The sequence below is a fragment of the Xiphophorus maculatus genome, chromosome 20 (genome assembly GCF_002775205.1).
Source record: "Xiphophorus maculatus strain JP 163 A chromosome 20, X_maculatus-5.0-male, whole genome shotgun sequence".
In the NCBI taxonomy this organism is placed as follows: domain Eukaryota; kingdom Metazoa; phylum Chordata; class Actinopteri; order Cyprinodontiformes; family Poeciliidae; genus Xiphophorus; species Xiphophorus maculatus.
In genome coordinates this window covers 14583135-14606905 of record NC_036462.1, presented here as the reverse complement: position 1 = coordinate 14606905, position 23771 = coordinate 14583135, and the positions used below count along the sequence as shown (strand labels likewise).

General features: G+C 40.0%; 1 protein-coding gene across 1 annotated transcript; it reads right to left on the bottom strand.

Annotated features, from left to right (window-relative positions):
• Nucleotides 1–566: 566 nt before the first annotated feature.
• tas1r3 (taste 1 receptor member 3) lies at nucleotides 567–9111 on the bottom strand. The gene is made up of 8 exons (XM_005816443.2): nucleotides 8906–9111; nucleotides 8503–8803; nucleotides 7196–7552; nucleotides 5348–5764; nucleotides 5050–5259; nucleotides 4836–4956; nucleotides 2740–3110; nucleotides 567–2276 (listed from the first exon to the last, which is right to left on the bottom strand). The coding sequence occupies exons 1-8, from the start codon at nucleotides 9109–9111 to the stop codon at nucleotides 1674–1676; spliced, it is 2586 nt and encodes an 861-aa protein (XP_005816500.1). The 3' UTR covers nucleotides 567–1673.
• Between the last annotated feature and the right edge of the window lie 14660 nt (nucleotides 9112–23771).

The following is a 23771-nucleotide window of genomic DNA, read 5'->3' as shown; positions in this document are numbered from 1 at the left end:
TGGAGTTTGAAACATCTTTTCATGCTTCTGAAAAGCATGAAAAGATGATTCAGATCACATCGATCAAATGAGATCACTTGTTTTCTGTTTACCATTTATAGCTAAGCTACTAATAGGGTTTTGCGAAATTAACTTGTCCAAAAACTAAAGGCTAACTGGTGAGCAGTTAGCCTTTAGCCTTTATTTCAAAGACTAAACTTCATCCACAAAGTTTAGAAATAAGGACACATAGGATTTTTTGGGGGGAGAAAGTGATGTTTAATTATAATTCAATTATTAGAAAGTCTGCATAAATGTTTTAAATAAATTATCTGAACAGGACAGTTTCTTACAAAATCACCCTGAAGCAAGGGTGTAGGTTTGGTCTAAGTTTTGGTGGGACCTTACAACTTACTCACCAACTCACCAGCATTTAAAATGAATGCTACCACTGCGTAGTATATTGAAATATTAAACTAATCAATGTAGATTTTCGTTTATTTATTTTGTTTTTGTTAAAAAATACATATGTTTTTTTAAAAATTTATATGGCAAAAATTGGTCGGGACTATTTTATATCCCTTGAATATTGGTCGTGACATGTCACGACCGTCCATACCCAAACCTACGCCCATGCCCTGAAGCACTAACATAACGTAACTATTGCACAAAAAACAACAAAATGGAGCATGTGTATAGTTCATACATTATAAACAAAGCACAGAAAGAAAGGAAAATTGAGTTTCTGTTTGGTCAAAATCCCTTTCACCTAAATATGTTACAATGTTGAAATGTGTTGTTATAATCCTTTAACATCTGAAAGAAAAATATGTTAGCAGGTTGAACAACAGTTTGTGGGTTGGCCACTTCAAAAACTTCTCAGGTCATCTCTATTTTCATCTTATTTGGCTATTAGTAAAGAAGTGTGGATGAACTCTGTGCAGCCTACAACATCCTGCCACCTCATACTTTGGTTGGTCACCAGCTTGATCATCTGCTGTGGGATGGGATACCATTCCTCCAACAACATTTCTTACCAGTCATACAATGTGTTTATGGTCAGCTTGGCACAAACAGTACCACACAAGTCTTTTAATTCAATTAAATTCAAATTCCGAAATACTTTATTGATCCAAAAGGGAAATTAAATGTTGTAACTCATATTAATTCAAATTTTTCAAAGAGTTATTGTAAATAGTGATGGTAATTGGCAGGAAAGACATTTTGTAACAGTCTCTGTTACAGCAAATTTGAAGAAGACAGAAGACACTTTGTTTTCCCAAACAGTCTCATGAAGAGGATGGTCAGAGTTGTCCATCATTTTCTTAATTTTATGGGATTGAGGTCAGGACTGCAGACAGGCCATTACATCCTCTCTGTCATGCAATTCTGGAGGTATTCTCTAATAAAAGAGAAGCCTTTGTGAAAATTAGCACTAATAATGTTTAGCAAAGCTCAGTTTATAAGAATGAATAAATACGACCACTGCTGGTGCACTTCTACCATCATTAGGCATTAGGGAAGAGGAGTTTTTCACAAGTGTAACTCACATGCTGAACTCTACAGCTCAACCCACAGGCAACATTTAAGGTGAAATAAGCAGGGTAATAGAGTTCAGTCGGTAGGTAGGTAGATTGGTTGATTGGTTGGGTGGTTGGTTGGATGACCGGATGGTTGGCTGGTTGGTTGATAGCTTATTTGGCTGGTGGTGGCTGTGGCTCCTCCTGGGCCGGTGTTGGTGGGACGCCTTCTAAGAAAGTACAGAAGTACTGTGGAGTGTTGGAATCAGGATTCTTAAACAGCAAGTAGCATTTTGGAAAGTAATAAGCAACCACCAGCCCTAAGTTACCTGCCAGAGTGAAATAAACATGGACAATAGACTTATTCTTCGACACAGTGAGTATATTTGCTGTCAACCCTGTATAGACTGGAATAAAGATCACCCAAATCACACAATAGATAAGAGTGGAGAAGGTGATATCCCTGGCAAGATTGTATTGATGATGAGGTTTAATTGCCATGAAGGTGGACATGAATGACACAAGGGCCATGGCAGCATTAAAGCCTTGCATGACAGCAAGTTTATCTGGAGACACAGGGCATGGCAAAAAGGTCTTCATGAAATTGATCTCCATATTGAGCTTATACTCCGTAAGAGAGGGTTCTTCTTGAACAAACCAGCCACACAGTCCAGCCTGAATAGAACAGCAAATCAGCACAAACAGACAACTTCCAGGGCCTCGGAGCGTACGCAGGTGGGGAGCGACCTTCTTTGGGAACTCTGTCACAAGGAATATCTGTTTGAAAAGAAGAGTTTGAATTATAATTGAAAGGTGCCAGGTTCTTAAGTTTATCTCTTTGTGACTGTTTGACTTAATCTGACAAATAGAAACAACTGCAAAGGCAGATAGGAGACATGTATTCCCAAATTAAGCAAACAAAAATATTTTAATTATGTTATTCTCTTACAATGTTATTTTAACAAACATCCATAAAATGTCTAGATAGTAGAAATATCATACTTTCAGCACTGCAATCAGCTAATCTCCTGAATGAAAATTATTAATCTATTTATCTTTAAAATAAGTTATTTTCTGAAGATACTGGATAATTATTTGGTTTATTAATTATTTTTAAAACATATAAAATATAGCAATCTAGAGAAGAATGCCAGTATTTGCCAGTAAACCACGTTTTTTGCGCTCATGTAGTTTCTAGATATTGCCACTTGGGTGCAGTATTGCACCTGAAAGTACTCACCTGCAGTGAGATAGACAAGATAATGGAGAGAGCTACAGTTTGGAAAATAGTGATGATTGGGAGTTGAAGATGACACACCACATCCCCAGGCTCCCCCAGGAAGAGAAACAAACTCAAACAGCCTCCCATCAAGCTGAGCAGAGCCAGGAAGGTCAGGACTCCCCCTGAGGCCTTCACCAGTGGGGTTCCTCCGTGGATCAGGAACACGACGGCCACTGACACCTGACATATAAGCAGCACAAGAACCGCCAGTATAATCTTCAGGGCATCATCTGAGTCCCATCCCAAAATTTCAAAAATTGGGGGTGTGCAGTTAGTACTGCGATCATTGGACCACTGACGGTCAGGACACTTGGTGCACTGGATGTCCTCTAGAGACAGAAAAAGAAACAGAACTTGATCATAGTCTGAATATGGTTGAAGGTAATAGTGACTGTATAAAAAAGAAAGAAGTTAATGTTGTTGCTGATGGCGGATTGACCTGTGGGATGCATACTTCTTCAATATGACTTTTCAGCCATCAGTACTACCTGCTGAACCTTTTAAATCTAATCTTAACAACACAGTATCCCACTCAAGTAGTGTTAAAATGTTTTTTTTTTTTTTTTACAACATCTCTGTGTTATGTCCAAATTTTGTCAAAATGCTTGTCAATGTTTTTTGTTATATAAGAATTCTGCTAATTTTATACGAAAGTAACTCACATGACATATAGTTTGGTTCATCAAGTAACAACAACCCAAACATTGATCCTTCAGTCTAATGATATGATTTTAGCTACAATAACAGATTTTTGACATTTATAGTTTCTCTCTCTCTCTAAGGAATATGACCAACAAAAAAACCCCAACAAAAAACCAAAAATAGAATCCATCCTTCTTTGGTAGTGCAATCTGACATGACTAAGTTTTTCAAAGTTTTCCTCTGATTGGACAACCAGCATCTCATGATGACTCTGACATCTGCTGAGTTCTGAGACTCCAGTAAACATGGGTTGGAAGTAAAAGGTTTCTATATAATAGTCAGACTAATTACATTAATTAAGGTCACTCATGGGGCCATTGTGACACGTGAGTCATTGACCCTAACCTCCATTCAGCTCAGTGTTTGGGTTGTTGTTGCTTGACGACCCAAACTAGATGCCATGTGAGTTACTTCGGTACACGTCGCAAGGCGGGAATTGATGTGAAACCTTCCTGGAAGACGATCAAGGCCACCTATTTGTGTGATTATTCTGACTGCTATTTGTAAAGCTACGTCCAGAACTGAAGAAGTATCTTTGTTTAGGGGTGAAACATCTTCATGAAACAAGAGAAGTCTAATTGTCTTCTGTCATACACCATTGTTCTTCATTTTAGACGTTCATCTAATTTTTGTATGAAGTTGTCTTTCATCCATAATGCTGCCATGCTCAGCACCCCCATGTAAATATTTGAACTCCTTTTAGATTTTTTTCATAAGCCCGCTTCAAAGCCGCGTCCAAAGCGGGGAACCACAACCCCATTGAACAAACTGAGCCAAAACAACAGAAACAAAGCTAGAAAAAAAAACACAACTATCTATTCTGTCAAGAGAAAAAGAGTCATCAAGGGTGAAAGAACCCTGGAGCAAAAACGCAAGTTGCTTGGAGAAAGAAAGTAAACAGGTGCGTCTGACCCACTGTCTCTGTCTCCTCCTTGATTTTGTTGGTACTGGTATGAGAAGCTGACAAATCAAAGTTGATTTAGATGCATAAAATTCCTCCTCACTTTTGCTTTCCCATTCAAATTAAGATTTGATATCAGAACTCAGAGTTGTCGACTCAAAGACACTTCTTTAATTCTTGATGTACAACCAATAAATGCTTCGGTTATATTTTGACTTCACGCTTTTCACTCAGTCTTAATTGGTGAATTTCCTTTTACTTAATGGAACATTTATTAAATTAATATTATGGTTTAGAGAATAGATCTACGTTGAGATAGATTTTTGATAGATTAATGAAGCTTATTAGCCTACATGCTTAATGTTGGTCAGCGAGACCAAGTCCATATTCAATTTCCCATTACTCAAAATGTACATCTACTCATTTACAGAACAGAAGCCGATCACGCTACCTTTATTTGCCTGGTAAGTGCCAGCCAAGCAGTCAATGCAGTCATAGCAGCAGGAATGAAAGCCTTTGACTCTGCGAACCTGGCCATCGGCACACTGCGCTGAGCAGGTCGACAGAGGAACCTGAAACAGTTATGTTGAGAAGAAAAGTAAAAAAAAACAACTTTTTTTTCATATAAGTTGACTTAAGTATTTCAAAGAAGTAACTGAATTTACCGTTGAGTTCTCAGTGTGCCATTCAAAGCGAGATGTGTTGATGAACAGTTTGTTTTGATAATAATTTCCCACATTTTTGAAGGCAACTTTGTCTGAGGACTTCCAGATCCACTCCAACAAGTTGTACCCGACATTTGGGTTACCATTTTCGTCGAACTTTAAAATTGTGCCACTTATGTTAACAGAAGTATTCCTCAGGACCTCCAACAGCTGCAAAACCAGATGTAATTCAAATGTTAAAAAACATGCTGATTTTTAGCTGTGCTCAGTCGGCTGTAGGGCTTTTAACCAATGTTACCTTCCAGGGATAGATTTTTGATTCTGGTCTCCAATTACAACCACCTGAATCACACTCAAGCAACGTATGCAGTGCCTGCGCTACGGTGTAGATGGCAGAATACACAGCGAAGCCCAGTCTCTTCACTGCAAGGTCATTCACCAAGGTGATGTTGGCTGGTGACAGGTACCAACACTGTGGGCATGGATTGTCAGGATTATGAGACTTTGGTTGCATAGTAGCATTATTTTCTCTTTCCTCACTTATTTTTCTGAGGAGTGCTTCTGTGTAGTTGGTCAGTAAATCCAGACTATCCAACTTGTCAACAAACCCAATGATTGTGCCAATGTCTTTGATCTTGGGAATGGAAATGAGTCGATTGTGGATTACCCAGCTTGAGCTGGCGATCCACACACCTGTTAAATTTTCCATGATGACCTGGAATAAATGAGACGAGATGACTTTAATCGATATGGCATGTGCCTTTAAAATGTAATGAGTTTTGTTGCTTTATGGCGGTTTCAGAGTTCCACAGCTGATAAAAATGTGTAATTAATTGATTAAAGGTTGAAATGGAAAATCAATTCTATATGATGAACAAAAAATGTAACAGAAAATTACTACTACACAATTTTTCTTCAACATTTGATATATTTCTTTTATCCAACACCATTAGAGGTTAGTAATACTTCTCTTATGCAGCATTTCACAAGCCAAATACCTGACCTCAAGTGTATGTTAACATATAAGACATTAGTCTATTTTAAAGACCACAATAGCTGTTTAAATTATTACATTAGTAATTCTTACAAGACATACCTTTAAAACTGTGGATATTTGCAATGTATAAAAGGATTCTTGACATTTTGTCTGATATTAAATCAGAGTAAACTTTATTATCAGATGGAGTTACCAAAATAATTTCCATCTGCTGAATGCCAGAGTAATACCATTTGGCCGATCTCAGTATTTGGCAGAATTGCCTTTCAAAAGATTTGATTTAACGTTTTTGGTTCTCTTCTACAAGTTTCTCACAGCAGTTGAGCTGCAGCTAAAATTTTGGTCCATTCGTCCTGACAGAACTGATGTCACTACACTCAGCCTTTCAGCTGTGCTCACAAATTTTGTATGGGACTGAGATCAGGATGTTGTATTATCCAGTCAAAACTGGCAATTTTATTGTCCCTAATCTAGTTTGTAACTGATTTAAGGGTCATTATCCATTTGGAAGAATGCTTGTGCCCAAACTTTAATCTTCTTTGCGATGTTTTGATACATTGTTGATGGCTTAACCATTTTATATTTTGCATATAATTTGTGTTAAAAATGAACATTTGGGATCTGGAAATTGTAACTAAGGGTGAAACAGACTTGAGGAAGGCGACCATTCTCTTCCAGAAATCTTAGCTGATTTCTTGTGATTTTCTTGTGAGGCAGTAAATCACGTCAATGCAAGCTTATAAAGTTGTGACATGATCATCTAGACTCTATCAAATAATTTAAAGCTGGAGTAATTTTAGTGGTGTGAAACAAAAAATTATCGGAAAACTTCTCATCTCATTACTCAGGTAGCAAATAAAATTATTTTGAGTCATAGAAAACCTAAAACAGGAAAGGTTTACTCTGATTTAATGTCAGACAACATAAAAATGGTTATGTCTTCTATACAGTGCATGCAATTATCTGGTTCCAAAGTAATTATTAAAAAGTTAATCGAGTGGATCACTTCCTAATTTTAACACATAATTCAACTTAAATAATTCTTGATGAATTTTTAAATGTATTTTTCTCAGCTTAACTATAAAATACTGGATTTCTTTATTTATTACATTCTGGCACTCTTTCAGCACTCCATACTTCTTCACTAACCTGTTCAAAAAAGAACGCAGCCGGTTCTGGGAGGGCAAACACAACCACCACTTTGACCTCTGTTGTTTTGATGTTGTTGATGATGGTTTGGACTGCTGGTCCGGGGTCAGTGTACACTGGGATCAGGCCCTGATAGGCCACACATACAGACTTATTCTCTGCTACTTTGGAGAACTGCTGCACACCGCTTTGTCCATACTCCTCCTCACTGCCTATGACAGCGACCCAGGTCCAGTTAAACTCATACATAAGCTGAACCATGGCGTCCACTTGCCATTTGTCGCTGGGCACCGTGCGGAAAAATGATGGGTAGAGAAGATTATCGCTGAATTTGTCACTGGTGGCACCGTAGCTAATCTGGGGCAAAAAGAATCACATTATGAAACAATCTTGAATAAAGAAACAACTTTTAAGTCAACATAGTTTGTGTGACCATAAAACAAAAGTCATGGTAAAATTTTACACTGTTCACTTAAATGCAATAAAATAAAAATAAATGTTGGCAGGACTTTTCTAAATTTGATCATTTCAGACAAAATAAATTGTCTTTGTTCAAATTTGGCAGATGTTACCATCCATCGACAATAATTTTGCAACAAGATTGTTTTGCACGCAGAAATAAACTTAGCATTCATTCCAACATAACATTTTAATCAAGAATTTCTATCAAATATTGACTTAATAAGAGTTTTCTCTGGTTATTCCAGCCTCAGTCCACAGAGATGCACTTTAGATCATTTGCACCTAAGATTATTACCCTTCAGTTCGAGTTCATGCATGCATGGCTGTGACACATGCATTCACCCCCTTCCAGCCATTTACCTGCTTACTGAAACTCTTACAGGACTAAGTAGAACTGGAAAACTCGTCATTGGAAAGATGAAGCTCTTTTTTTCCACTTTTAGCTGAAAAAGTTGCAAAAGTGGCATTTCTGTTTTGTGTTTATACCTGAAGTTGATCCCTGTGCTCAGCACAGGACACAAACAGTTATAGCACTATCAAACTACACAACTTAATAAAGTTTTAAGGTTGTTTTTTTTTAAAATTGTTGATATAAACCAGAATATTTAGATGTGCAAACATCAAAGACTTAATCACCTTCCAGGTATTGCTAGATCTCTGCCACACTTTACAGTTTGGGAGAAAAATCCCATCCTGATTTTGAACTATGATTTATTCTGTCATTTTACTTTTACGATTTAAAGAATTATACAATTGTTTTGTAAAAAAGAACAAATTGATACTTAATGACATACAAATATTACAAATATTTGAAAGTTTAATGTAAGATAAAATTATGTCCAAACCTGAGGCATCAGAAAGAAACCCAGAAGTTTTCCGATGACTGACACCATTTCCGAGGTATGAGGACCAATGACGGCTGATATGCTGGTTTCATAGTCGGTGTAATTACACTCCACAGAAAGAGCGCTGCTTGTTTTGTCAGTGAGGAAGGAGATAGTGGGCTTCACAATGACTGAAGCGTGTGTGCAGGTGTCGTACATTTTATAACCTAATTTGACGCCTGGCAGAAGATCCTGTTTTCCGTTGATCTCATCCACAGCATATTTCATCACCAGAGCGAGACCAAGTCCATATTCATTCAAACTGTGGAAGAAAATCAGAGTCAAATTAAGTTTAAACATGTGTTTAGGTCTCATTTAACAGAGAAAATCTAAAAAAAGCAATGATTTCTCATAACTACATTACCTTTCACACTTGATGCTGTTCGGCTCACTAATGAGATCAACGCTGTTCGATTGCTGGTTTATTGGAAAAAGTCCTCCAAGAGTTACATCTCCAGGCAAGCTGAAGATGTTTGCGGTGATGTTTTGGAACCACTCAGGCGAGCTGACACTGCAGCACGGCTTGAACGTCCAGCACAGAGCACACAGCAAATACAAGAGGGAAGTCATGATGCACATAAGCAACAGACTGCAGCGACAGACGGGAAAACAGAGCACATATGTGTCAGCGTGTCAAGAAATGTGGCTACATGCAAATTCACCAGTAATTCCCCTGAAGCCATTCAACATGGAGTTAAGGGCGTGTCACACAAACAGAAGAAAAAGAAAAACATATGAATATATTTCAAAACAGAAAATTATTTGAACGTCAGATCAGTTCTAAAGTAAAGATAGAACTATATGAAAGGTAAAAGAATAATTTAATGTAAAGTTCTTTTGCAACTAATACATCATGCAAGTGCAATAATTTACTATTCATTGTTTTGTTTAAAAACGGATGCACATACAGCAGTATTATAATGTGACTTGACTGCCTGATTTTTAGTCATCTTCAATGAATCAGAGCATTACTGAAAAGTCCCTTTAGTAATTTAGTAACTCAATCCACAAAGTAAAACACATTACATGGATTAATTACAAACAAACCAATGTCTTAAAGTTTTAATTTCTGTGATCTTCTACTTCAAACTAATGAAAACATGACACTGAAGATTAGAATAGTACATCAGGCCAAGGGAGAATTTTTCATAAAAAGAAGGTGTGTTTAATGAAAAGTATGTTTAATATCTGCTTAAAAGGCATTATTTTTAAGATACTTTAAATCTGACAGACAAGCATAATTGGAATGCATGTTCTAGTTTATTGAATGCGACTGCAGTGAGTTGTGTTTTGCATTTCTTCAGCATTTCCAGTGAATTGGTTTTGAATTCTTGAATATTTTTTTTCCTTTGACATGAACATTGTGACATGAGTGCTACAAAGTGTCACTGGCAACAGTATTTAAGAAATGTTGATATGATGTATTGCACATCAGGTTTTTAAATGTACTAATATTGAGAAAAAAATTAATTTGTGTCACTGGCAGGAGGTAGGGGAAAGCACAAACAGGCAAGAAGTATTGAGACAAAAAGCAAATCTGAAAAGAAATGGAGTGAGGTCAATACAGAGGAGAGGAAACAGATGATTGATAAGAACCAGGGAAAACTGATTGAGAAAATTATTCAAGGTGAACCCAGTAAACAACAGGGAAACACTGGAATCATGGAGACGCAAGAATTTGAGAAACAGTAACTAACAACAAAACTCAGAAATGTACAAAAATGCAGAATCAACCAAAAACACAAACATAAACTCGCTCCTAAAGGCTGCAACACACAACTTCTGTAGAGACTCCCCTGAAAATGCTACAGCAATTACACCATGTATACTAAGCCTGCATACATCTGCCTGTCAGTGAAAGATCAAATGAAGGACCGATGTAAATACGAGATGAAAGTTTTTTCCCTCCTTACAAACATCTGTTAGCAGGGGTCGGGCTCTGCCAGTTGTTTTTGTGATGCTGTAGCAGATACAGGACACTTTGAAGCGCTTTGAGCTAAGTAGCACAAGAAACTAAAAAAAAAAAAAAAATTTTTAAAACCTTTACAATGTCTGGAAAATACAAAATCCAATTTGTATTCCCCAGCTCTAAACACACGGTGAGACGAAGCTTTACTTTCGTTTTTGTTTTAACTTGTTTTTTGCTGGACATATTTTTATGTCAACCTTTTTATTATCATTTAAATTTTAATTAAATTGGTGGAGATTAGACAATAAAAACCTCAGTCTAAACTGCTAGGCAATTTAAAACCAGTTTTCATATCATGAAGGTAAGACAGAGGAACTCTAACTTTGCATATTCTGTGTCTGTGAGCTGTTGAAGCTCATCTTTCCGGTGAATTTTCTTGTCATTTGCCTGCGGTTCACACATTGGTGTAGTTATCCATAAGGAGATGCTCATGATGCAGATTCCTTTAACCTACTTACCCCAGGTTGTTTTCCCAAGAAAGCCTCATCCGCTGTCAGCTAATATTTACATGTGATGGTTATCATCACCATAATACATTAATCACAAATTGTTCGTGTTGCCACTCATGAAACTCCCCAACGTATCTATTTTCTAATAAATACTTACATGTTAAAAAAACAAGGTTGTTTTGATCTTAAATCACATGTTGACACGTTTAGTATCAAGTTCTGCATTTACCACAGTGTTGTTTTTGCATGTTCTTTTGCATGAGGTGTTCATCCATTGATATTTCCCTCCAAGATATTTGCATAAACCTACAGAGGATATATAAACTTGCAAATAAGTGTTTGATTAAGTTTTAAACTAGACACAGAGTTCATCAAGTAAAGAAAACTACACAGCTGTTTGATAGTTGACTTTAAATCCTCAAGTGTTGCATAAAGCTGTTTGAACTGCGTTTGTTTAAAATAGTGCAGCACATATTTTTCATACCAGATTAGAAATGGAAGAAACTGTGGAAATACAAGCTTGTGTAATAAAAATGTTTCCCAAATTATTTAAAACACCCATTATTTCTACACTTAGGTTAAATTACGATTATTATCTAGTTCTGAATCTTCATTTGATATAAACTTCACATACCTACAAATAGTAAAAATATGATTTTTTTCCACTAAATCTTTCTTTGTTGGTTATATTTTAGTGTGTTACGTCCACCAGGCTCGTTTGGTGGGGTAACATTAAAGGAGACCACACAAGGATTTTCTGATTAAATGAAAATTGAATTTATTATATTAATTTATTATACTAAAGAAATAAAGCCTAAAAAGGGAATTACCTGAAATGAGAAACCAAAATAAATTAATGCAAAACCCATAACCAACCAGAAATAAGCAAATGCAAAACAAACCTAACAAAACTCAACCATAAGATACAAACCAAACCAAATGGGGTTCTGAGGAGGGAGAGGATTTCCCTGATTTGAAAATCAGGGAAAAACATAACACCTGCAGAAGGCCTGTCTCCAGAACCCTACAAGGAAAAAGGGCAGAGACCCACTGCAGCCGTAACAAGGGAGTTCATTTGATTTGAAGCCTTAAATTACCCGAAGCTGCAACATAAATTCACTAGTATGCAGACTAATATTGCTTACTAATAAATGAAATAATGATGACATGAGCTATAACCCACTGTAGAAAGGGAGAACCCACCAATTTAATTTAATAATTTATACTCTTTTAAAAAAATAACTATTCAAAAACATATATTGATTTAACAAACAAGGATCTCAGCTGTGCAAAATGAATGAAGCATTATTGTCCATATTTATAAAGAATGTCAGACCCAAGAAATATATAAATGGACTTCTCTGGTCTTAAAACATCAATCTAACAATGTAATTTTTGCAGAATCTTCAAAAATATCTACTTGATTGGCAATAATAATTGTGTCCAATGACACTCTAAGAACTTGGTTGTGATCTAAAAGGTAAAACCTAAATAAAGCATGAAAATCAGGAAGTGGGGATGTTGTGTAGAACCTTTCATATGCAACGCTTCCTGAGGAAGAAAATTAAAGACAAAGGCAAAACAGAAACACATTAAGCGCATTAAAGTCTAAGAAAGCGGTGGGTTGTTGTCGGTGCTGATCCTTTGTACCTTCACTTTCATGCCAAATCGTAAACAGGATCAGCTCAGGGAGTGGTCTCCTCTTTGCTTCACATGGCTGAAAGAATTCCTCTGAATCACAAAGTGAATGCTCAGTACTCATTTGATTTGGAAATTGTGGAAAAAACCCACAATGCAAAGTAATTATTGAAAGATCTTCCTCAACACCGTGATAATTGTTAAATAGAAACAACTGGAGATTGGTCATGAGAACAACAGAAGAGAAATGTTTCAGCTCTGCATCTCAACTGCAAACTTTTTAGATGCACTCCTGCAGGCTCCATTCATAACTTTTCTCTGCTGCCATGACAGTTTTTTTTATGTAATCTTGTAAACTGGCCTGATTTGAAGGCATGTCAGTTACAGGAAGGGTTTGTTCTTGAATATAAAGGGAGGTATTCTATTGCCTATCTAGTTAGTCATCTTGACGTAAGACGAGTGGTGATGAAATCTAGTGTTTTTCTTCTAGTGCCGCCTCTCCGTTTTTCCTACCTACACCTCATTCTTGCGCCTTGAGCTGATGTTTGAAGTTTGATGGTTGGGATCTCTTTATTTGCTGAAACTTTGAAAAAAAAAAGCTCACATGCTCCTGCCTTGATCTGGTGTGTGCGATTAGTGTGGGCACAGAACCTCTGTTGTTGTGCGCAGATGGTGGATTTAGATTAAAATCTTGTTTATGCTTGAACTGCTTTGCCTCTGAAGCATGGCCTCACCTTGTACCTTTTTGTGTTGTACAGTCACGGTAAACTCTCATTGATGATGTGTGTCACCATCACATGAATGTACTTTGCTGTTTTGTTTCACAATAGTTTCACAGATTTTCCCTTTGTTGCTACAACGTTAATTTAATGCAGTATTTCTACAACTTAAACTTTTCCACATTTTGTGTGCTTGAACCACAGGCTCAAGGTTGTTTTGTTGACACTTTGCACCACATATCAGCACAATAAAGCACATAATTGTAAATTGGAAAGAATTATTATGCATGTCTACAAATAAAACCCCCTGAGTAATATCCAGTTCAATCAAATGCCTTTGGAAGCTACCTTATTAGAAAGGATATAACACTCCTTTTATCCCATTTTAGTGGTTTGTTAGTCGGTTTCATTGAACAAAAAGCATTGACATTGATCAAGTAACACAGCAGACAGATCGGGGATAAAACTGTGGAGAAGTTTAAAGCAGCGTCAGATTATTAAGCTCTATAGCAAGGTTTGAACAACTCGCAGAGCTCTGTTCAGTCCATCATCTCAAAATGCAGAGCACAAATTAAAGCGAGCAAAGACTTGAATAAAGACCCAGAACATTAGTAAGAACATTAATCAGAGAAACAGCCAAGAGCTCCATGGTAACTCTGGAGGAGCTGCAGAGATTCAGTGTTTCTGAATGGAGAACTTGACTGTACTGCTGCTTGTAAATAAATCTGGCCTTAATGGAAGAGAGTCAGTTTCTTGTTGAAAGAAATGGTTACAGAAATTCAGTTTGAAAAGCTGCTATGGTCAGATGAGACCAAAGTTAACTTTTTGACCGATATGCAAAAAATCAAGGCAAAAATGAACATCCACATAAAATTACATAACATTTACATAAAATCTGAATAAAACATATTCAAGTTGTAAACTGAAAAAAGGCAGTTCAAGGGGTATGGATAGTTTTGCAAGGTGCTGTACATACAGGCAAAAAAACCTATCACTGAAGTTTAGCTGGAATAAATTTGTACTGATCATCTGTTGAAGAGAAATAAAACTGTTTGCAAAACTCATAAAATTAGAATTCGGCGGAGTTTAAGAATTTTTCAGCTCAATCTTTCTGAGATTTAATTTTAATTTTTGCAACGTTTTTGCAGCGTATAGTCCATTAAAACTGTAACTACAGACAATTACTCTGTTTGACCACTAGATGCCAGATGCGTGCACTTTATCAGCTTGAGTCACAGCATCAAAACTCACTGCATTGTTAGCAGAGCTGCTCTAATCTGTCTCTTTACTTGCACATGCAGATTAATAATGTAGGCCTGAGGGGAGTAAATGATAAGCAGCGTGTTGTTGAAGATGGCGTAGTCTGGGAGCTGTTCCTCTGCAGCTGTGTGGGCAGAAGGTACATTGGGTACAGTTCTTGGGAGTCACTCTGCATGAAAACTGATATAATTGTGTCATTCAACTGTCAAAAACAATGAAGAACTGCATGTTTTGTCCTGCTAGCCTGGCGTCCTGCTTCCTGTGTTTTCCTGTAGCTTTCCAGGGGTAAAGCCACATCACCTGCAAAGGAAGGAACACTGTTACACAACATGAATCATGACGAAAAAGCTCGGGCATGGTTCACATCGAGGGAACAATCAAAACGACTATCCCCATCTGATAAATGGACAGTTGTGTACATTTGCATGCTCTTATACCTTTGTGCCCATTTTAATTTACTGGTCTCTAAGTTTGCTTCACAGCAAGAGCAATGTTTCCTTACTGAGACAGACCCAGGAAGACCACCCACTCTCCCTCGTATCCTTCCTCACCCAGCCCCCCAACACACACCCCTTGCTGACTGGAGAGTCACTTGAATCTTCATAGATGGCCCAAGGAACACTGGGCCCGTTGTTGACATGCTGGCCTCATACCCCACAGGGGCTGATAAATTATTAGCCAGCCTCTCAGTGCAGAGTGAGGACATCCAGGCAGCCAGCAAGTTTCTTCAGACTGCCAAGCAGCAAATTACTAAATGAAGCTACTGGAGAATCTGCTCTGATTGGCTCTGCGATGCTGTGAAGGGAATATCGGAGTGCTGAGATTCCATGTAGGAATTGTGACACGGTTAGGATTGAGGCAGTTTTTGTTTACAAACTTCAACTGTGTCACTGCAGTCTGGAGAGATCATTCTTACCTCACCTTGAAGAGTTAAGTAAAGCATTCATCCTCACCCCATTTCAGCAGAAAAACTTGTTCTTGTTTGTGTCTGACGTGTGCGCCTTTGTGCATCCGCAGCTTTAAAGTGTGTCGCAACTCCTGCTTGTCCATACATCCACATGTGCAGGGATATATTGAATGTAGCATAGCTCGTTTATATCATTTTACATGCAGTTAATTAACCACACATATTTGCTTTTTTCCCCCTCACCATTATAAGACCATTATGTATATGTTTATGCCTAGTTGGAGCAATTCCCCATCAATATTACTTAGTTACTAAAACTGAACCCAAATCATGTACAAATTAACCCGATTCTTAGAAACAGTGTTTGCTCTCTCTATTAAATGGCCCTCAGGTGAGGGCAGAATGGGCTTTGGTGCATGGCTTGACTGACTCAGAACAGTCTGTAAGGATGAAGCAGTGAAACCTTTATGAGCCTGATGAATAATCTGGATAAACAGGAGAAAAGCTGAATGCACTGTCTTGGACAATTATATTCTGTTATGACAGAAAAGTAACTTGCAGATGGAAGAACTGCAGAGAAATATAATCCAAGAGAAGCTAGTCAAAGAATGACCAAAGGCCTTGAACTCTGACATCACCTCAGTGATTGATTCAGTTATTTATCACTTTGTGCAAATGAACAGTGTTGTCCCTGCTGTGCAAATGCTGGTGACATTTAAGGACAAATGAACTCAGGGCAAGTTTGTGTGACCTTGTGTTGTACAACCCCTAGCAGATCTGCACACGACAGCAGCTCAAAATGAAGGAACAGCGACTACTGACTTGAAACAAAGCATTAAGCTTCAGAGTCATTAGAAACCGGTACATAATGTATCACACTAACTGTTGTTCCTTCCTGTTTCCTAGCACCTTCACATGACACAGTGTGGTGTGCATTACATCTAATGATATTTGTTAAAGATGGAAACCTTTCACAGACACAAGAATAACTCCATGTAAGGAGTGAAAGTATTGCCAAAACCCAACCAGTAAGAGACAAAGATTTCATGGCTAATTTTATTAACAAAAGGATGCCAAAAAAAGGGTTTGACAAAAAATGTTAAATGATGGAATAATAAACAAAGTTGTGATGGATATTTAAATTTGATTCGCAAGAAGCTGCCATGTAATAAATTGACAGCTGAACATATAAGTGGCAACACCAAGAGTTTATGGATGTTTCATCCTACAGTATGTTACCAAATGTGCTGGAACACCATTTTAAGTGATTTAAGTATGGGTTCCTGTCCCTTACATGGCCAGACAACTTCTACACAGTTTTATGAAAATTAAGAAGAATATAAAGATGTCACTTTTCCATAAGTCCTTTTTCTTGGTGACTAAAATGTATAATGACAAAGTAAGAGCAACTGGTAAGAAAACAAACTCTGCCACAAAGTGGTAGACCACAAACATATCAGTATGCAGAAGTTGCCAAGTTTCTGCAGTCAGTAGCTGCAAACCTCAAAGCTTCACATGGACTTCAGATCAGATCAAGAATAGTAAATAAAGAGCTTCATAGCAATGGCTAGAAGCTGCATCCAAGCATCACAATGTACAATTCAAAGTGTTGGATGTAGTGGCATTAATCACACTGCCATTACAATCTCTGGAGAGAAAAATCCCAGTTCTCTGTCTGGTTATCTGGTTATCTGTCTAGGTTTGACACTGGTGCCAAAGTTTGGTGGGGGCTGTGTTATGGTGTGGGCTAGCTATTGAAATACTGAAAATGGCTCTTCATGCTGCTGCATACCTATACATTTTGGATAATTTCATGATCCCAGTCACGTGGGGAGACAATCTGGGGATGACTTCTTCCAGCTCCAACATTAACCTCGGATGGTTGGGTTTGGTGTGGAAGAACTTGACTGATTATCACAGAACCCTGATCTCAACTCTTTAGGAGAAACTAGATCAGGGACTTCAGTCTGACCTCACAAATGCTGTCCTGGGAGAATAAACAAATGTTCCTTTAAAACACACGTAGCCAAAGAACTGAGGCTGTTATGCCAACTCCAGATTGAAGCCATTATATCATCATAACAGTTAACGTAGTTGTAAAGGGAAGCATAAAGTCAAATATTTCTTGCAGTAATAGCCATGAGGTTGCGCTGTGAAATCACGACTGCTGCCTGTGGTGGCAGTATGGCACAGCACCTGAGTCTTATGACCCCAAACATTGCTGTTTGGAGAATACAAACGGCATTAAACCACTCAAAGAAGGGCAAAGTGACAAGGCAATCAACTTTTATAGTATGTTTTTATCTAATTATAACTTGATTTTTGTATTTTATTGCATCTTATTTGCAAGTGAACCAAGATTAGGCCTCCAACAATCTATTTAAAGTCTAATTTATTTCTGGTGCTTACTTTGAGGTAATTCATTGAAGTTTCACTACCAACAGTGAGACCCTGAAAATAGCTTTAGCAACCATTGGTTTTCAGGACGCTTATTTCAGTGTCTAAATAAATATGTTGCGTAGACTGGCAGTGTTGTGTATTGCATCACCCACTAAGTAAATGATTGATTTTAATTTTTAAAGGCTCTCAAATGCAAATGAAATGTATTTTGATACCAAATGTTTGGCTGTTAAGTTGACCTGCTTCTTACATCAATTATCAGCATTTTGGTTTTGTAAAAATCTTTTTCATGTTGTTAAATTAATAGTTTAAATATCAAATTGTGCTCAGGTTTTGTTAAGCTTTTTTTTGTGGTGAATCTGATCTTGAATGAAAAACAAAACAATATTTATTCTAACTTCATGTTGGACTGTGCGTGCAGCTAGGCGTGTGTCTTCTAGAGCGTGTACATGCCCTTAGTGGTGTCATGTTACATCCCGAAGCTAACCTCTCATCTGTCACTCTTCATCATGTGACTCATCAGACAAGTTATCTATAATCTATGACTTGATTTACCTTATTGCTGTGGGCTAAACCTGCAGCAGCAAGCAAAGTGAAACATTTCCTACACAGCCAATAAACGCTATGAGCAACAGATTTGCATGAACGTGAAAAAGTGGGTCAGTGTCAGGATCTGTGTTTTTCTGTGTTTATTTAGAGTTTTCTGTGTCCTTACGTCTCTTCGTTGTCCTGTTCTCCCCTTGATTGTTCCCAGGTGTGTCTCGTTCTGTGATTACCCTCCCGTGTATTTAACTCCACCTGTGTCCCTTGTTCCTCGTCGGGTCCTCGTCAATGTCCAGTCTAGTCGTCCTCCATGTTTCCATGTGCCTGCTGCTCGTTGTTTGGACTGTGTTTCATCATTAAATCATCATAATTCCTCTGACCTGGGTCTCAAGCGTCTGCCTCACCACTCTCACCACCCGCACTTCATGACAGAAGGACCCGACCAGACCGAACGGTGAGGCACGCTATTTTTACTTTTCACCATGGACCCAGAGGAGTTAAAGGAGCTAACTGAAACGATCAGGGAGTACGAGGAGGCAATGGCCAAGCCGTACGCTGCCATCCGACGCCTCGGTTTCGCCATCCGCTTGGGACTGCTGCTAGACTACTGGGTTCCTCGTTTTCCGCACCCGGGGTTGGTGGAGTTGCAGAGGGAGGCAGAGTGGGAGCGTATGGCGGCTCTAGCCGTCATGGCTGGCGAACCTCTGCCTCCCAAGCCGCTCAGTTTCTCCGCCAGCCCAGATCCAGCTCCGGGACCAGCACCCCCAACCGGCGCAGCCGGCGCACCCGAGGCCGAATCAGCCGGCGCTCCAGCCGGCGCACCCGAGGCCGAATCAGCCGGCGCTCCAGCCGGCGCACCCGAGGCCGAATCAGCCGGCGCTCCAGCCGGCGCACCCGAGGCCGAATCAGCCGGCGCTCCAGCCGGCGCACCCGAGGCCGAATCAGCCGGCGCTCCAGCCGGCGCACCCGAGGCCGAATCAGCCGGCGCTCCAGCCGGCGCACCCGAGGCCGAATCAGCCGGCGCTCCAGCCGGCGCACCCGAGGCCGAATCAGCCGGCGCTCCAGCCGGCGCACCCGAGGCCGAATCAGCCGGCGCTCCAGCCGGCGCACCCGAGGCCGAATCAGCCGGCGCTCCAGCCGGCGCACCCGAGGCCGAATCAGCCGGCGCTCCAGCCGGCGCACCCGAGGCCGAATCAGCCGGCGCTCCAGCCGGCGCACCCGAGGCCGAATCAGCCGGCGCTCCAGCCGGCGCACCCGAGGCCGAATCAGCCGGCGCTCCAGCCGGCGCACCCGAGGCCGAATCAGCCGGCGCTCCAGCCGGCGCACCCGAGGCCGAATCAGCCGGCGCTCCAGCCGGCGCACCCGAGGCCGAGACTCCCTGTGTTCCACCCGAGACTCCCTGTGTTCCACCCGAGACTCCCTGTGTTCCACCCGAGACTCCCTGTGTTCCACCCGAGACTCCCTGTGTTCCACCCGAGACCCCCAGCGTTCCACCCGAGACCCTACCTCGGGGGGCTCGTCATCGCCGTCTGTGGGCGGCCCCCGGGACTCCCCATTGCCACCTCCAGCGCCGCGGACGGCCGCCGGACCGCCTCCGTGGTTCCCGCCTCCGGGGTTCCCGCCTCCAGCGCCGCGGACGGCCGCCGGACCGCCTCCGTGGTTCCCGCCTCCAGCGCCGCGGACGGCCGCCGGACCACCTCCGTGGTTCCCGCCGCCGCGGACGACCGCTTTTGTTTTGTGGGCGTCTGGTAGCCGCCCTTGAGGGGGGGGTACTGTCAGGATCTGTGTTTTTCTGTGTTTATTTAGAGTTTTCTGTGTCCTTACGTCTCTTCGTTGTCCTGTTCTCCCCTTGATTGTTCCCAGGTGTGTCTCGTTCTGTGATTACCCTCCCGTGTATTTAACTCCACCTGTGTCCCTTGTTCCTCGTCGGGTCCTCGTCTATGTCAACGGCAATGTCCAGTCTAGTCGTCCTCCGTGTTTCCATGTGCCTGCTGCTCGTTGTTTGGACTGTGTTTCATCATTAAATCATCATAATTCCTCTGACCTGGGTCTCAAGCGTCTGCCTCACCACTCTCACCACCCGCACTTCATGACAGTCAGAAGTAATCACATTTATCCTATTTACCTGAAGTTGTGCATGGATTTGTAAATTCTGTTTTTCAGTTTTGTTAAAAGGTTTTTCAAATAATAAGTTGCAGATCTTTTAGCCTTCATTTCACAGAACATCAACCCTGTTAACATAAAAAAGATCAAGACCTCTTGCACAATGACCTGGCTAAATTTATCTTCTCAGCGCTCCATAAAGGTCTACTGAGTTCTGCTAATAAACCATCATTTGATTCAGGTGCGTTCAATAAGGAAGTTTGAGAATGACCTTGGACACCACGGTCAAAATCAATGTGTATTGATTATTTATTGAGGCAAAGATTCACATCATGGTGAACGCTTTGAGTTGCTCACTTTGCAGGAGAGTTGCACCGATTTTATAATTTATTCAGCCAATAATTACTTCACCACATCCATAGACTGCAAATAGATAACTGGACTTTCATCTCATGATGAGAAAGTTTGCTGGGATGAAACAACCAAATATCCCACAAGTATTATCTAAAGGCTGAAAATAGTGCAGTAGATGAATTTATTTTATACCCTTAAACCAAATACACTCAACTGTAACAATCAGGCTGCGTCATACGCAGCACTCATCCTCCATGGAGGTGACGGGGTTCGATGCTTCATGAAATGCTCTTCATTTCTTTACATTCAGACTCAGCTGACTTGCTTTTAAACTAAAATACATGTCTAGATAAAAAAGCAGCTTTGCTTCATGTTTCTGTTTTTGCCATTTAAATGCGTTTAGGTATTTGTAACTGTTGATAAATTTGTATCTGTTTCTTTGCAACTCGCTCTGCTTATTCATGAATTTGGCTCAAGCTTTACCTGCTGTATTTTTAGCTTTCTGTGGCTGAATTTTGAGAACATCTGCTTTTCAAAAGCAGATGTTCTCCTGTCAGAACCCCCTCTTTTTACATCAGTTTAAAACATTATGGAGACTTAAAACCATTGCATTTAAATATCTTAGATACATGACAAATAGTAGGATTGACTCCTGAACAGATGTCAGCACGAGCTAAAATTGAAGAGAAAATAACAATAAAAAACAACATTGTTTCTGACATATCCTGCACAGCCTCAGATGTTTAATATGCACATGTTCAGCCAAGAGTCTGCTATTTTCTCCAAAAATAAAAGTGCTCCTTCTATTAGATCAGCGGCCAGAGCGTTGACAGCTTACGACTACTTTCAGGAGATGCTCCAGACCAGAAGCCAAAACCTCTCTCAACAATAACACAGTGTTTTCTGAGCTCTCTTATAGGTACAGCCTCCCCTTGGTCCAAGCCTCATTTGAAGTGAGGTAGCCTTTTAGTGAGCAGCTGGGAAAACATCCCATGAGTGGGCGGCAGAATCAGAACAGTAAGAAATTGTTGTCACTGCATTTGGAGCAGCTTGGAATTTTACCCGGCCAAACTTATGTAACAGACGCATCCAACATGAGACAGAGGATACGGGTCGCATGGATAAAAGAAAAAGCTGCAGAGAGAAGGAACAGCTGATAGAAAATCTGAAGAGCAACTGGAGGCTCCAGCACTTGAGTGGAGGGGAGACAGACTGATCATGAGGAGATAAACGGAGGGGAGTGAAAGCTCGAGATGTCTGGTGCTTCAAGTACGGTCCTGACTCTGCTTGTTGGAAGGCCTCTAATTTAGTCTGCCGCGTCTCAAGTTGAACCCTGTCACCCAGCACTTACATCCAAGGCATGAGTCACAAACCGAGTCTGTCAGTCAGCAGATGAGTTAATGTGGTTTTATTAAAAAGAGGTGTGTCTCTTCTCTCTGACTCAGTAATTGCTTCCTTCTGAAGACAGACAGAGATCAGCATCTGCTGTGAAGAACAGAGAAGGGGGCGACGCTGTGGGAGACAGGGGGAAGCAAGCAGCCTGTTTTTAGAAACATACCAGCTGCCTGGGTCTGACCCGCTGGGTGTTTGTCCCTCCTCTGTACAGGTTAGGAGCTGCCCCACGCCAGCAGTCATTTCAGGAAACCTGACTGCTTCCTGTCGTAGTCCTTTCACAACCCGTATCGCATGATGAGACAGAGTTTAAAGTGTTTTTCAATAGGTGGGTGAGCGTGTGCTTTTGTTTCTGCTTCTAGATAAATCCTGTCGACATCGGAAAAATGAAATGAAAATGTGAGTGCTGGGAAGCAGAACCTTTAAGATTTCACATTTTGTCACATGACAATCACAAACACCAGATTGAGGTTTAATGTGAGAGATCAACACAACATGATGCATGGTTTCAAAACGTTTTAAAAAAGGTTTGACATGCTTTCCTACTTACTCTAATTCCTTAGGGCAGAAGAATCAAACTCATTTTCATTGTGGGCTACATCAAAAATCTGAATGTTCTTAAAGGGCCGGTCGTGCCAGAATGTATTGATGAAACTCATTAAACTGTTAAAGCCTCAATGATCAGCTGTTTGTTTCTGCATTCAATAAGTGTTTCTTAAAGTGAAATAATATAGAAATTTTTTTCACACTGATCAGTTCATCCAGGACTTTGATTGTTTTTGTGGTTTTTGCAATCAGAATTACAGATTTTGGAGCTAATTTAGGAATATTTGTAAGAAATTTTTACATTATTTGTGCTGACATATGATGTTTTTATAACTTGTCCTGTCGGTCACGGAATATAACTTGACATTAAGTATGGCTGAGGCTGCAGTTAATTAAACTTAATGTTTTGGGTCAATTTTGGGAAAAACGTGCTGCAAAAATAAGAAAATGTGGTCACATGTTGATTTTGTGAGAACTTTGTGTGAATTTTGAGAATTTGTAAACAATTGGAGGGACTTATTGATGTAATTTGGAGTCTAAAGGGCTACATAAAAAGCTACGGTGGGCCAGATTTGGCTTGAGTTTGACACATGTGCTTTATAGAAATCTGATGCCCTGAAATAAAATCCATTGTAACCTATTGCCTTCAGAGGTCACCTAACCAGAGCAAACATTGTAGATTGTAGATCCAGCTGTTCTGCGAAGATCTTATGGGTTTATTAGACAACAAACGCCACCATGAAGACAAAGGAGAACAGAGAGGTCAGGCAGAAAGTTGTGGAGATTTTAAAAGCAGGGTGAGGCTACAAAACAATATCCAAAGCTTTTATTGTTCAGTCCATCATCTAAAAGTGCAGAGTATGGCACAACTACAGAAGGTGGTCAGGGTTCGATAACGACACAAAAAATTTTGTCCTTCATTCAAAAAAACATGTGGCTGAAAACTAATG